At 45.5% G+C, this 15,953-nt stretch overlaps 1 protein-coding gene across 1 annotated transcript; it reads right to left on the minus strand.

The window, feature by feature from the left end:
- Positions 1-771: 771 nt before the first annotated feature.
- Positions 772-15,866, minus strand: LOC119389719 (DDB1- and CUL4-associated factor 17). Its single transcript, XM_037657085.2, has 12 exons — positions 15,588-15,866; positions 15,259-15,320; positions 15,139-15,180; positions 14,933-15,029; positions 13,793-14,017; positions 12,246-12,338; positions 12,028-12,144; positions 11,432-11,534; positions 10,780-10,889; positions 10,547-10,683; positions 4,454-4,622; positions 772-954 (listed from the first exon to the last, which is right to left on the minus strand). Exons 1-12 carry the CDS (start codon positions 15,699-15,701, stop codon positions 787-789), a joined length of 1,437 nt encoding a protein of 478 aa, XP_037513013.1. The 5' UTR covers positions 15,702-15,866; the 3' UTR covers positions 772-786.
- Between the last annotated feature and the right edge of the window lie 87 nt (positions 15,867-15,953).

Consider the following 15,953-nt stretch of genomic DNA (forward strand, 5'->3'; position numbering starts at 1 on the left):
GGTTCAACTTGGCCGACTGCTGAATCGAGGCACGTGCCGACAAACCAGAAAGACAGACAGAAAGACAGACCAAAATTTCTGCGTTTAAGTTCCCCAAGAAAGACTATCGTCTTTAAAAATCAACCAACTTCCATTGCATTGCCATTCGTTGCACCAATGCCAGTGAATACTGAAGGAGGATACACATTCAAACGCTCTCAGATTTTTGACACCACAAGGATCCGGGTACTTTCTGTTCCTCTGACAGGCGTTAAATCCTTGTTACAATGGCGTGCTTGCTACTGAGTTTTTCAGAATGGGAATCAAATTTTATTTATATTATGAGGAACCACTTTATTCAGTCCAGCTCGAGCTATCACACACTGATGATGATATATGCAGATGAGGAAATTGTACAAATGATCATGATATGTCCAGGTGACAAAGAAGAGCCATTGACTGAGCTCACAATGTAAACGAAGTGATCACAATATGGAGGAGGTGTTTGAGACTGCGTCATCCCAGGACTTTCTCTAGTCCAGTCATATGAAAATGTGTATAATGTCACTGTGGTGTAAACAATGCAACCATCCCAGCTATGATGCTGGCCTTTGCTCCTACACCACCACAAATTCGGACGTACAGCACCATATCGAGCTTACAACATGCTATGTGGCTGATAAGTCACCACGCCCAGTCTCATGGTGGTTATAACCTGGCTGGTCAGCTGGTCGGTCTAAATGGAAGGGAGGCAGCTAAAAAAGTGGAAGCTGCACAGATTTAATAGAAACTGGATACATGGTGCACTCAACTCACCTCGTCAAGGCTCATGCCCAATTCGAAAGACTTGATCTGGTGGCCCGTCTCATTGTCATAGATACCTACTTTTCCCATGCAGCTCTCATCCGTCGGGTCGAATCCAAGAACGCTGTACAGCTCTAGCTCGTTCTCATAGTCATCGGACAAGAGGCTCTTCTGCAAAAAGAATGCATCATGACATCAACTCACGCTAAAAGTTTCTTCGGTGCCCTTTTAACGCACAACAACATACAAAGGCTGTTCTCAACTTTCCAAACACTACAAATTTTGGCTTTGCACTTTGTTTGCAACACTGCACGTAGAATGACCTCTGTTAGAATAAAGAAAAGCCTAAAAAATGCTCACATGCAGCCTTTACATTATGATGGCAGTGCTCTGAAACAAGCTCCACCCATACAAATGCAAAACAACTTAAATTGGTCGAACCAAGTGGTTTTGTTATCACAGAATCCATTACCGTAGTATTCAAACAAGTGCCCCCCTTCAACAAGTCGAAATTACTGGCAAAGTGGAGAAGGGGCTCTCCCCAAACGGTGCCAAAATTCACTATGGTGACGGCAAAGTTTTCTTGCCAGAAAAAGAAAGACTGAGTGTTCATGGGCTTCCTCAGAAGTCTTCTGGCTCTCGTTCACGGCACGGCACATTACAACAATGACGCACAAACACAGAAAACACAAAGGCAATGCAATCATACCGCGGAAAGCACGGCACAGAAGCACTCTGGGTAACAGACACAGACCTCAGAGGCCTTATATTTGCTAACTACGTGTGCAAAAAAATACATCACCGCTACAATCTCTTCAAACTGCAAATACAGATCTTGAAGGCAGTGCTTTTGCTGGCTGGAACCTTAAAATCGTCTTGGGTGTCGTACGCCAAGTTCATGGTGTGGGAAAAGAAAAAAAATGAAATTTTGACGACCAATTTCAGGCGCAGGTGCTTAGAGATCAGGTTGCTAAGAAGAATTGGATTGGATTTAAGCAGGCCAGTGTTACCTGGCCGTGGTGCACGAACAGGGCAACGAGGCATGGGGAAGGGGATGTTTTCCTAGACCACGGAAACTTTGAAATTGGTGAAATCGAAGTGGCCCCTGCATGGGTGAGGGCACTTGCTTGGAATTTTACGGTGTGTGAAGAGAACCAGAGAAACTTATGGGCTTGGTTTCTGTCTGGAGCACCTATTTCTGTGATACAATTCATTACATGCGCATTAGCTTTACTGCATCGACACAGTAACCACTTCATAAAATTGTTACCACCCTGAATTACAGTAAGTCGATGGTGAAAGCTCTATCGTTGACTTAGGGATTACCAAAGTCTAAATTGCCCTATGATGCTGAGAAGTAAGTGAATCACGATGCACATAATCAACAAATAACCACAATGTGCACTGTGCATTGTGGTCAGTTCTGGATCATTTACAGCACTCATAGAATGAAATGTGACATCCAAACTTTAAAGGTATACCAAAGCGAAACAATGAATCAACTTAAACGGATAAATTGTTCTCTGAAAATGTGACTGTCTTTAATTTCACTATCATAGGTTTGTTAATAGAGGAGGAAGTGAAGGTCAAAGTTTCCTTCGTAACTTAAATGTCGTGCCGAAGTCTGGCCCACATTAATGGCAGAGTGACATCATAGATTTCAAAATGTTCTTTTCACGTTTTGGCCACCATTAGGCCAAAAAAATTTCCTGAGACTTTGTCCATTATGACTCTGGCCCCCTTCGAGGACAATGTACTTCATTTTTACCGATTGAGAACTACGTAGGCCCCAGCAAAAAGCGTTAAAATCGACGACAAACAGCGAGTTGGTGTGGGAACCTCAAGATGGCGTCGCCATCTGTATTTTCTTTTTGTGTGTCTTCTCCCATACTAAACGCCTTCTTGCAGAAGGAGCGGTGCTTCTGGTGTTGTGAAAGGGTAACTTACTAGTACGAGAAAAATCTTTTTTTACTGTAGTGTCTCTTTAAGTATAAAAACAAGGTATATTTGCAAATGCATGAGATAGCCATGTCATATTACTACTATGAATCTGGCCACCAAAGGTGGTGTTGACTGGTGCAAGTGTACGAAACAATATTACAATTCAACGTGAAGTAAAGACGGTGGAAACAAAAGTGTTCGCATTACTTAGCCCTAAATCCATAGAGTTAATATACTGGCTCTAGAGGAAAAGCTCCTCATAGGGCCCATGCATTGAAACCCATAACCGCATGGGTTGCGCCATGATGGAACGAAACGAACGTTGCCAGACCCTGAGACACCTGCTACATTTGACGGTAGTAATCAGTTTTAATCTACCAACCTAAGCCAGCTACACACTGTTGGCGCTATATCAGGGAACTTCAGCTGTGTTTTGATGCACGAAGCCATGCGTTAGTGTAGCATGCACCTGGCCCAATTGATAACAGTTAAAATTTCCACCTGTTTGTGTATGGTTTTTACTAGGCACGCCCTACCAATAATGCATAACGAATAAAGTTTCTCCGTTCGCTGGCACAAGGGTCACTCAACAGATTCGCAGCTCGAAGCAAAGTCATGGTCGCGCGGTGCTTCAACTCGCAATGACGAGACACCTGTATCCACGTTCTTGTTCAGCTCATTGCTGCCGTACTTCAGCGCACAGAGCCGTAAAGCAGAAAAATGTTGATTGCAGCATGCAGTGGCGAATGTGAGTGAGATGTCACCCGAAAGCTTCAATCAAAACTAAAGATACATGGCACACGAAGTTTTATCGCCGTTAAAATGAGTAGAAAAACTTTTTCGGTTGCACCTAGTTAGTACATAGCTTTCAATGCTTGTCTCATCTCTTCTTTGCCATCTGTCCTGGTTTGCACTGAAGTTTTTAGCTTGAAGGAAAAAAAGGCTGTCACATGAAGTCGAGTTGTTGTATGTGGCAACACAAAACGCACACAATGGAACACTATGACAACTATGAGATACACGAAGTAAACCAAGTTTCAGGGGCTTTAACACGACACGCAAACCGGCAACATCGGCCGCGAGCGCATTCTCAAGCGTTGATGGTGACATGGTGGCGCGATCTAGTAAACCAGCCTGCAAATGCTCCTTTCCGCGCACAGTAAATTGCATAAATAGCCGTTGTATTCTTTCGTAAAAATATTTAAAATAAGCACAAAACAATATCCCCGTGTTTTTAATTGTGCAAATGCTTCTTTAGGATTGATATGGCAAATATTCTGAGCGTTCTATAACGCTAATTTTGGCTCATCTTTGAAGTAATGTGATGGCAAGAATAACAACATTCCAAGATGTCAGCGTTCTTGTGGTTAGCGGTCTCGCGGAGCAGCTTTTTTTCTAGTCAGTATATTAACTCTATGCCTAAATCAACGCATTTCATCATTCTGTGAGAATTGTACATGTTTCATAATGGTAAAATGAACCTTGCACAAACTTCAAAATTTTTATCACAACAATGACAGATTTATTTTTCATGCACTTCACCCTCAATGTCCAGTTAGTCCGGCTGGACTCCACCCACCCTAACCTCCATACAAAAAATGGGAAAGCTATGCCTCTGTTCACTGCTGCCTTTTGACATCTTTACCAATCTTCTCGGCATGAGTTTTTCTCTACAATCACAAGAGACAATGCTTTCTTTTATGGATATCACTTTTTCTTATCTTCTTACCTCTACACACTGAGTGCTGTGCATATCATAGAGGGTCTTGCACTTGCGTCGTGGCGGCTTGTTGTTGTTTATCACCTCGTAAGTTCGAGTTGGCTGCTCACGAAAAGTGATCTCAAAGCACTCCTTCAGCGATGGCTTGTTTTTGCTGTTTGTAATCAGTCGAAAGATCCTGAAAAATATTTTTTAAAAATGGACACAAGTAGGTGAAGTATCCCTATTACTTTGCACATTATTACACCCCTGTACATGCAAGTGAAGCACACTGCTACACAGTTAAAAGGAACACAAACACTAATTTCCACTCCTCCTAAGGCGTCATTTATCAGTATATCTCAGCAAATGAATGATAGCAGATGACACTGCACCTATGCCTTTCAAGTGACAGAAATTAAAGCGAGTCAATTGAAGCAGATCAATGAAGGGACAATGAAGTACAATGTAAGTTCAGTTTAGTCCAGTAAGGTATCTCTTTCCCTGTGGTTCTTCGTTCTTCTTGCGGTGTTTTAGGTGTCTAGAATTTCCCTCATTACTCATTTCAGCCTGCCATCTTGAGCGCTCACGCAGCTTGCCGCTTTCGCCACTGGGACCACACAGACGACTTGTGCGAAAGATGGCTCATCTGTGCCAAATGGCTGAACTGAAGGACTGGCCCGGCTATAGCGAGAAACTGCAAGGCAGCAGAGAGAGCAGCGCCATCTCCCTTTCAAGCAATCGGTGAGTCACATGGTTATACAGGTGGACACAGGTGGCAGAGCAGTGGTCAGTGCAGTGGCGGCGAGCCACATGGTATCACTTTTTCACTTCAAGGTCACACTTAAACGCACGACTAAACTCGTTCGACAAGGCCAGTAAAGCTTTTAAAAAAAAAAAACGGTGGGAAGAAGAGCGCTGTACTACCCCTCCCCCCCCCCCTTTTTTTTTTCTTTTTTGGCCCCTTGGCCATTTCTTCCCATTTATTACCGCTCCGTAACAAGCTCGAAAACTCCACCACGTGTTTTGGGGCCACAGGCATCGCACAGCAGGGCTTTCCAGATTCTAGTCAACTCTGCGGAGGACATCAACTTCATCCAAGTCAAGGCCCATATGACCCGTATGCCCACCCTAAGGAAAAACATAAACTCTTTCCCCATCTGGATCAGGCTCACTATGGCTTCACTATGCACCCAGAACCGCCTCCGGCATGCTTCACCTTTTACAACGCATCGCCCAGCGAACTCGTATCGCACTCCAACTGGTGTGCTTGGTATTCCAGCCTCGTTTGGTGTACCAAGCACAGGTTCAGCGCTTCACCAGAGTAGAATAGGCGCGATTGGAAAGCTTTAATCGGCAAGCCATGCGTGTGACCACAGGCCTTCCGAGGTTCACACAGATTCCAACACTCCAGGCAGAAGCACAGCTCAATACGCCTGATGAGCTCATTCACCAAAGACGCAAGGCTAGAATGATAAAGCACAGCAAAGCTTCTGCGGTGGCTGCCTTAGCACATTACATGGCCTCCAAGACCCTTTGCTTGAAGAACTAATATTGTCACTGCCCCCGTGGGATGATTGCCAAGTGACCACCAACAAACCACCTGGATGCGTCCGTCAAGAGGTGAATGGAAACACTATTTTTAGGTACACCCCCTCGTTCCTTCCTTTATTTTTGGCACCTCAGAAACTTGAACTAAGAGCATATGTGGACGCCGGGTTGACATCGTCCATACTACACACCTCCTTAGTGTGCCCTTCTCACCCACATGTCAACCAGACCCGCTCTTATGCATTAGACATCCCCATCATCTCCGTACTAGCAGAGTTAGCTGCTCGTTGTGATGGCCCTGCCGCACTTCAACCACTCGTCGAGATGCAACACCCATCAAGTGTGATCCTCTCCACGGACTCAATGCAAGCTGTTCGTGCACTCCGCCACATTGACCATTCTGTGGGTGTAGCAGTACAATTCCACCATTGTGCTGCAGCTTACCCGTGCTCAGTTCAAGTTTGTTGGATTCGCCAATCTAGTGTTCCGGCTCATGCTGCAGCAGATGCCACCTGTCATCCTGTAACAGTTATGTACCCCTTCCCTCTGCTCCTGCTGCCACCCTTTCACACAGGGGACATTCACAAAGAAGACCTTTGGTGCACCATGTGAGTTCCCAAGCCTCCGCGTGAAAATGACCTCCCGAGTGGACTCATTCGTCGAGAGTAGGTATCGCTCCGAAGAGTTTGCGTGAGTGCAGTTGTGACGTATTCAATTCGCGCGAAGTGGGGGTACACGAAAACAGTTTTGAGCTGCCCATTTTGTCCTGCACCAGTGCGGAAAGTCGACCTGATCCATCTTTTACGGACATGCCCTGGGCTACAAGTGAGTCAACGCCAGCTGCGGCGTGTGGGACTTCAGCACACCAGGCCACCTGCCTTACAGCAGTGGATATACGATTCGCATCATAGGTCCCTCCTGGACTTTATGGGAGGAAACACAGCTGCACCATTTTGTGCAAAGTGTATTGATGCCATAGGGCAAACTAATGGAATAAAAAAATTATTTCGCTTGCAATGTCTTCTGCTATGTCTGCAATGTCGAGCTGACCACATGACACACTTATTTTACTCTTCTCCCTCCATATTTATTCTCTTTCATTCCCTTCTCCTACATCTGCTTGAGGTGCCCACCAGGGCGTGCAGCAAAAACTGCAGCGATGGTCAAGTGGTAGACCATTCGCCTCCAATGCGGGAGGTAGTGGGTTCGATTCCCAATGCAGCTGAGCACCCAGTGTTTCATGTCATTTGAGGAAGGAAGACAACGAATGGTTGTTTCACAATCCTATTACAACAATGCCTGAAAACTGCAAGTATACAACGCGGCTAGGTCTGCCTTAACCTGCGGTGTTCAACAGAGCTAAAGGGCGTACAGAGGGAGCAGCCCCTCCATTGGTATTATGGAAAGTGAAAAAAATGAGAAAATCATTAATACCGTATTTACTCGTGTAATGATCGCACTCGCGTAATGATCGCACCCCTAAATTTTGTCGTCTAAATTCGATTTTTCTTTTCCCCCGCGTAATGATCGCACCCCGAAGTTGCCGCATCGATATGTCGTGTGCCAAGTCTAGCCGATGATCATTGCGTTTATCATCTGTCGAATGTTGCGTTAATAACTCTTCCAAACTCGCCAAGTGAACTGCACGCACCAAACATATTCGTAATTTTTGCCCACCGTTGGCGGAAACGTGCCATTTAGGATTGCAGTAAAGGCAAATGCCACAGTTTTCACTGAATGCCCGCCATGTGTTTTATGTCTGTGGCAGCTGAACGCACCCATCTTTGTTTCTGTGATCTGAAAGCAGGCATCACTACGCTAATGCCGTAAATTTACTGATTTAAATGAAAGCATTCCTTATTTAGACAGAAGAGACTGTTTTGACGCACGTGACGTACTCACAACCACCGTGACTGACGAAAAGAAGAAAAAAAAAATGCGGTCGCTTCGCTCTGTGGGCCGCCATGTTTGTTTTGCTATCCCGCACTGTTACAGCGGCGGCCGCCTGTTGGTCGACCTGTTGTCATCCCGCAGCAACAAGCTGCCGACGCATTCCCATAATTCCTGAAAAAGCCGTGTCGCCGCCATCCCAGTCGCTCGTCACGGCGTCACTCGACACCACGTTTTTTTGGCTGTGCTTTGTGATCGTCTGTTGAAGCACCGTTTCACCATGGGGCGGTATGCGAGCTTTACTGCCGCGTTCAAGCTGAAGGCACTTGATTACGCGCTAGAGCACGGAAACCGCGCTGCCGGCAGACATTTCGGCGTCGACAAAATCCGGATCCGATATTGGAAAAAACAGCGCGAGAAGCTCATGGCTACGAACAGCACGCGCCGGGCTTTCCGCGGACCCAAAACGGGCAAGTTCCCTGACATCGAAAAGGCAGTCCTCGAATACGTGAGGGACATGCGCAAAGACGGTTGTGCCGTGTCGTTAGACATGGTACGGACGCAGGCGCGCACAGTTTCCCGGAGGCTGGGAATAGCCACAAAGGACTTCCGCGCCAGTTCCGGCTGGATGACACGCTTCATGCGGCGGAATGGACTGTCGCTGAGGCGGCGGACGTCGTTGTGCCAGCGACTTCCATCCGCGTACGAAGACAAAGTGATCGATTTTCACAGGTTCGTCACGAGGATACGCCAGAAGAACGGTTTCCTGCTGTCACAGATAGGCAACGCCGACCAAACGCCGTTGACGTTTGACATGCCTCGAAGCACTACTGTGAACGAGAAAGGTGCTCGATGTGTGCTCGTGAAAACGTGTGGTGCGGAGAAGCAGCGGTGCACCGTGATGCTCGCAGTGACGGCAGACGGGCGGAAGCTGCCGCCGTACGTGATTCTGAAGCGGAAAACAATTCCGAAGGGAAACTTTCCCCGTGGCATCCACATCCGCGCTCAAGCAAAAGGGTGGATGATGGCAGACCTCATGGTCGATTGGATCAAGACGGTTTGGGGGCGAAGAGCAGGAGCGCTTCTGCTTCCTTCACTTCTTGTGCTGGACAGCTTTCGGGGCCATCTCGTTGACAGTGTCCGTACCGAGCTGAAGGAGCGGCGCACGGAAATCGCAGTGATCCCTGGGGGTCTAACTTCGCTGCTACAGCCTCTGGACGTGTCACTGAACAAACCGTTCAAGGACAACGTCCGGAGGCTGTACGCAGAGTGGATGGCGGCGGGCGACCACGATTTCACGCCAAGTGGCAAAATCAGGAGACCCTCCGTGGAAGTCCTCTGCTCATGGATTCTCGAAGCGTGGAGTACCATTTCCGACGAGGTGGTCGTCAAGAGCTTTAAGAAGACTGGCATTTCCAACGCGCTCGACGGGACAGAAGATGACCGTCTGTGGGACAGTGAAGACACTGCCGATTCCGACAGGGAATCGTGCGGCGACGACACTGATGCCAGTGACGCTTCGGACTCAGAATGAACGTTAGGGGGTCAGAGAGTTCAAAAATAAAAGGGCAGTGTTCCATGCATGTAGCTCCTGCGTAATGCGTGCATTTTATTACAAAGGTAAGCCTTACTCTACTTTTATTTTTGGTTATGTTCATGATAGCTATCGTAAGAATTCAGATTAGCGACTTCTTTGCGTTTTCGGTGCTCAGAATATTGTTTCACGGAAAATTTACCCCGCGTAATGATCGCACCCCGAAGTTGGCGTCAATTTTTTTGAAAAAATAGTGCGATCATTATGCGAGTATATACGGTAACATTTTAAAACTGATGCCTCTCATCTGAAGTACCTGCATTTGTGAGCAGATGTTGTCCTTGATGACAGGGAACAAAATCCACATTATCTCTTTAAGGACGAAAGCCAAATGCATTACAAGACGTGTTTGAGACGACAAACCATGCCTAACAAAGAGCCTTTCTGCAAGCAACATTTGAAATGTTGCATTTCCCACAAAGTGTGGCTATTTAAACAAAGCTTAAAGGGGCCTTGCAACAGTTTTTGAGCATGGTTAGAAAACATTGCCGATCGGTAGTCGAGGTTCCCGAGAACACGAGCCAGACATTACAGCGCAGCATGTGGCCTGGAATTTACAATTAATTCTCAAAGTCAGCTAGAAATCGCTCACACTTCTCTTGACAAATGATGCCCCCAGATACCCAAAATGACCGCACCATAAACCCAAAGTCCACGGCCATTGGCTGATTTGAGCATTGTGAGCTGCATAGTTATCGTAACCACTGAAAAATGCCATGACGCGTCCACGTGTGCGCAGGCACAGTCACATTTAAAGTGAACGGTGAGTTTGAAGAAAAAAAAAAGAAAAGAAAAAGTGCTCAACGTCATGATGCACGCCAAGGAACGGATAAAGCTTCTTGCCCCTTTATCATCCCCCTCAGGGTAGCTCTCGGTGTGCTCACTGGTACGAAAGGAGAGAGAAACCACTTAAAGCGTTCAACAAATCTGTGTAACTCCACTCGTACTTGACGGATTCTGAAAATTTTTGCGGCAGTCGATTCGTGAGGCAATAAACTCCTCTAATGAATTCCTTCGATGATTACTTGGCAAATGCCACAGGGCCATTTTAAAGCACCAAGGTGCACTATCGTGCACTTTAGCCTTACTTGATGAAATGCGAAGAGTTGTAGACTATCCTTCCCGAGTCATCAGGATGAAATGCAATGGAGTCTGGCTCTGTGCTTGAATTGGGAAAGTCCAGGAGTCCATTCTCAGCCAGTTCATCAGATTCCACTGATTTTATCTGGTGGTGAGCACCAATAACATCCACTCTGAAGGCTTACAAAAATCAGTCCTCATCAGTATATGTAGCGCATACACTCGATCTCACTCGCCTCACCTGAAAGACGCCTTCCCTTGATGGTGGGCTGCAGATGTAATGCCAAGGGTAGCACCCAAAGTGTAGCATGAACTCCGAGCACTTTACCTCGAAAAGAACTGGTGGGGGTTCTACAAGGGGAAAGGCAAGCAAAGTGAGATGATGCCATAAGCTCAGCTTTAAAAAAAGAATAAACAAAGCCAAGTTACGCGACGTCCCAATGTAACATACAGGCTGTTAAGAGGCTCCCGATTAATTTTGACAACCTGCTGATCTTTTATTGTAGAACATGGCCACTGTTTTACGTGGATGCTGAGTGGAGACGAGCCACCATGTTTACTGCGAGGGCCGGCTGAGCCATGAACATTGATGCGATGTTGAAGGCTGAGGAGGAGCTAAGTTGGCAGTTGCTTAATAAGCTGTGTGCCATGCATAACCTAACAGGGCCGTTTGAACTCTGATCTCAACTGCAACCACAATTACGGTGTAAGCACAGTTTCATCAACATGCCCGAACTTTTTTAATAAGGGCCCTCTATCGACAAGAGAGGGAAAACAGCCTGTTCTTCCAATACAAAATCTGGTGTGATTTATATATAGAAACATGCTGCACGATATCTTTAATTCCTTAGACACACTTCTGGAGTGTAGATAAAAATTTTAAAGATACACACCTGTGAGCTTGCAGTTCAAAGGTAGGCCAGCAGGATAAGTTCCAACTTTAGCTCCATCCAGCGCTAAGCAAGGCTCATAGAGCTTAGCCGAAAACATGCATGCCTGGATGGGAAGTTTTTCAAAAAGTACCATCAGACGATACAATACCATCATCCTTCTAATGTTTCAAGTGTATATCATCTCATGTCATGCATTAATCAATACATAAAGCCACCAGACCTGGAATACAAGAAAAGTGTAGCGAGGAGACAAACCTTTGCTTGTTTAAATGGATTACAGAGGGGTCTAATTTAGGATATAAAACTATGTCAAGCTTCAGTTCGTGCTCTAACATAATTTTTGCAGCCTTGCACTCCCACCTACTAGTCTCTTGGCTAGTTTCACATAACTAAGGCAATCCTTCTTTCTCGTCTGCAGTTTTGAATAAAAAGAAAAGCCTGATCTGAAAACTCAACTTCCAGCCGTGCATTTCCGATTTAATATTTTCCAGGACACAAAATTTGGCCATAAAACGCACGATTTCTAGCGTTGGCTGACTCCGGAGTGAAGCTAAGCATAAGCGACGAACACATAAACATGGAAAAGGAGAACTCACTTCTTCAAGAATGTTCCTAAAGTTGTATAACCTCACTGCCCCAGTCAAGGTGCTGCCTGTACCAACAATAAGGAGGCCCTCTGAAACATTGGCATGGTTGCATTCTTTCCCAAAGATCTGTAAGAAAATGTTAAAATTAGCGAGTCTCCTACCCACACAGCTGTCGAGTGTTACAAGCGCTACAGATGCACCTGGAGCACGGAAAAAATGAAACTTACAGCTCTGTCAATTTCCAGCATGCCTTTGAATTGAATAGGAAACATGTTAAACACTGCTATGGTGATCAGAACTCTTGGTTTGCTCCTTGCTGCCTAGATAAGGAAGAAAAAGATGAAGGTTACTGCTACATTCACTAAACAAAAAAAAACTTTGGTACGTCATTGGGCATATAATGTACCATGTCATGAGGCAAACATAAACTGAAAAATCTCACTTCCACAGCCTTAAAGGGATACTAAAGAGAAAAACGATTTTTCTCATATAAGTAAATTATTCTTTCACAATTCCGAAATCACCATGCTTGCAAGGAGACGCTTGGTAAGCGAGAAAACGCGCAAAAAGAAAATGCGGGTGGTGATGCCACCTTGAAATTCGTGCACAAAACATCGTGCCAACATAGATTTTGACGACGTCTGCTATATCCTATATAGTTTCTGATCAGTAAAAATGAAGTACATTGACGTCTGAGGGGTCCATAAACTTAACATGCCAAGTTTCAGGACAAATACACTTTGAATTCCGTGACGCCACGCACGGAGATTTCAGCGCAACATTTAAAAATGAAACTTTGACGTTGATTTTGTTATCTAATAATAAACTTATGATGGTGAAGTTAACAACATTAGAATTTTGAGAGTACATTTTATCAATCCAAACCGATTTACTGTTTCACTTAGTGTCCCTTTAAAGGCACTGTCAACAGATTTTTCTCGGACCAGTTTTTTACGGCGAAACGAAAAGCTCCCCCTGACACGCTTGATTCCAAAAGCTAGTGGATGTTCTGTAAGCAGAATTTCTTTATCTGAGAAGCAACTAAAAAAGTTCGAGTCCCTCCTCCAGCAACACTGAGAAGTGATAGCAACGCTGATGGCCCTCCTCGCAAACTGTTCATTGCGTTCAACGTTCTGCTTTCACAGGAGTGACTACAACTGTGGTTAAGCACCTTCATTTTAGAATTTTCAACCATCTTTATTTTTATATAAAAAGCAGGTAGACTAAGTTTTCCGAATGCTCATCGTCACGTGAAATCCCTTTACCGCCTCGCATGTCTTCGTACTTCTCCAACTCGTCAACAGCTGCCACTAGGCCCTCAGCTAACAAATTTCATGTTGCCGTTCATGAGCATCGGATCACACGTCAAGCGAAGGCAGTGCCACTGTTCCACTCAGTACAAACGAAGGCATATCTGCACATTTTAGGTTAGAAAAGATTATAATAAAAAAGTGTACTGCATTTCAACACTAACAGAGAGACGATTAACAGCATACACCAGTAAATGGTCACGTGAAGGGGATCATATGCATTTAATTGTTTTGCCATGTGTGGCACCAAAAGTTGTTTTTCACAGCTCACAAGAAATAAAAATATAAATATGCATTTAACAAGAAAAAACGAGTTCGTTCTAGCCAATACAATAGACAATCTTTCTGTTAGAGAGTTATCGCAAGTCATGTTCTGAGCGGTTGCCTGTCCCTTTAAATCAGGATAAATTGATCGCCTCATCATGTCGCTGTGACAGTCAACCAAGACAAGAGGCCCGACTAACCGGCTGCGTGAGCTGCGGATGGCTGTGGTTGTGCAGGGACTGCAAAATGATGGTCTCGCCGTGGGTCTCCCAGTCAATGTGCTTGAACTTGTAACGGCTCGGTGATCCCAGGTAGATTTCCTGGTGGACCTTGCCGTTCATTTTGTCGTGGCAGTAGACCCAGTTGTCCGCCGTCAGCGAGAGGAACAGTGCTCTGCAGTCCTTAGCCAGTTTAGGCAACCGATGCTGCACATATTGACGCAGTGCTGTTTGTATCATTGGCGTGAACTGAGACATGCCAACAATTAAAAAACTTGTGTAGCAATTGGTGTAGCTCTAAATCCTGCGCTAAATGCAGCTCCACTACTGTGAAACCCGAAAAAGTGCGCAGCACAGACACCCAGCGATTCCAGTTCGTAGAGTTCCCACTGCTCCGTTTACCAAACTGCAGATAACGTCAATGTTCGAGGTAAGCATGTACTGTTCCCCGGCACAAATGCAATCTTGTTAGAGAGATTCGCAAACTCGGTGTGCGACATGCGCGCTACTTTTTGTTGCGCTTTATCGACTTCCTGCTTGTTGCGTCAGTTGAGGTACATGTCGTCTGCAGCGAGCTCTGTCAGGTTGTTCCCCCCTCAGAGGTAGTGACGAAGGCGCCATAGAAGCGCCGGTGGGAGGAGCAATCGAGTGCTTGGCGAGGCGGTGGCGACCTCTCTTGCGTGGTGCAGGTGCAAGCCGCATGTTAGCATTTTCACGATTTTAAGTGAATTATTGCGATTACTTTTAGGTTATTTCTGTTAATTACATTATTTTAGACCTTGTTCGTTAATTTTAACCTGGTGTTTAGCATTGCTAGCCTTGCTTTAGGCCTGTATTGAGCACTTGATTGTGAGTGCGATCACGCCACAAGACAAAAGGAATTCTTTGTGTTCCCATGTTCACACACAATATCATCGCAGCTGAACCCACATCACATGCTCAAGTATTCACACTTAAAACCTGTCAGCACTTTTTCATTGTAGAACCCAACTCAAGTGAACAGTTGGTGGTTTTCAGCACTCATTTCAATATGCTGGGTAGCCTAGGAACAGACGATTATATGTACGCACTGAATCGTGAAATACAGCAAAACATTATTCCGTGCGCTTGTAGTCTACTAACCAATGGCCCTGTGTACACCAAGGCATCTTCAATTTTTTTGTTTTTCGGCTCCTGGGGCAGCTTGTAGAGAGGGCTTGGGAGGGAGTTAATGCCGCACCTGTTGTATAAAGCGTAAAAGAAAAAAATGCAGTGCTTTCTTTAGTACGACGCACCGATATTCAAGACGGGGCGCTATTAAGCACGAAAGCGAAAGTTGCACAGCTTACAAAGCCAAGCAGGTCCTGTAGTTGTCAAGGTAGATGTGGCCACTAGAGGAATAAATAGAGAAATCAGCCACTCGCAATTTGTATGTCACTTTAATCAACAGTTAGCTGCTATGTGCTTACTCTTCAAACGCAATCGGGGACTTGGAATGAGTTTCCCAAATCTTTGTGAACGTCGAACGTTTCTGCAAGGAGACAACACAAGAATATAGTTAGCTTTAGACTCAAAAACAGTAAATGTGAAGAATACAGCTTCGGATTTCAGCTACACTAGGCAGCGTTCTGGCAAGAAAACTGCAGAGTTGCCTTTTCACGACGCAACGCGCAGAAAAGTGGCGTAGTAGAATGTCGGCGACGCAAAGAAAAATACTTCCTTTTCCACACTAGGCGATAACTGACCGAACGTAGGTGAATTCATGCGAACATGCAGTTATTAGTTTTAGCCTACTCACGTCACATATTAGCAGCCGCAGTATCTTCAGACTGGACCTGTATGGAGACTTCCCAATGCCGATTTCCCGGTACTGTAAAGCTTGAACCGTGCCTCTGCTTTTAATCCTGGGCATAATACAGCAGTCAGCTGTGCCACGGATGGCTTAAATCGCAGGCATCGCGACTCACGGTCGTGTCGTTCGCTTAAATTCAACGGTAAATTCCAGTTCCAAGCTACCGATACGACAGCCAGCAGATTCAACGCGTAGACGAGAGCTCTGCTTCACCGCGCAACATTGAAGCCAATCACAAACACAACATGCAACAGCTGTTCCGATTTGTATCATAATAAACGCAGTGCGCCAAAGAAGTATAACGCGTCGTAA

Source organism: Rhipicephalus sanguineus, chromosome 4, assembly GCF_013339695.2.
Source record: "Rhipicephalus sanguineus isolate Rsan-2018 chromosome 4, BIME_Rsan_1.4, whole genome shotgun sequence".
Lineage (NCBI taxonomy): Eukaryota > Metazoa > Arthropoda > Arachnida > Ixodida > Ixodidae > Rhipicephalus > Rhipicephalus sanguineus.

Bases quoted from the DNA above. Each gene is read 5' to 3' on its own strand.
- LOC119389719 (XM_037657085.2), bottom strand. From the start codon at position 15,701: ATGCCCAGGATTAAAAGCAGAGGCACGGTTCAAGCTTTACAGTACCGG. The intron at 12,145-12,245 runs GTAAGTTTCATT...ATTTTCTTACAG, and splicing joins TGCTGGAAATTGACAGAGCT to ATCTTTGGGAAAGAATGCAA. The intron at 4,623-10,546 runs GTAAGGCTAAAG...AATATTTTTCAG, and splicing joins AACTCTTCGCATTTCATCAA to GATCTTTCGACTGATTACAA.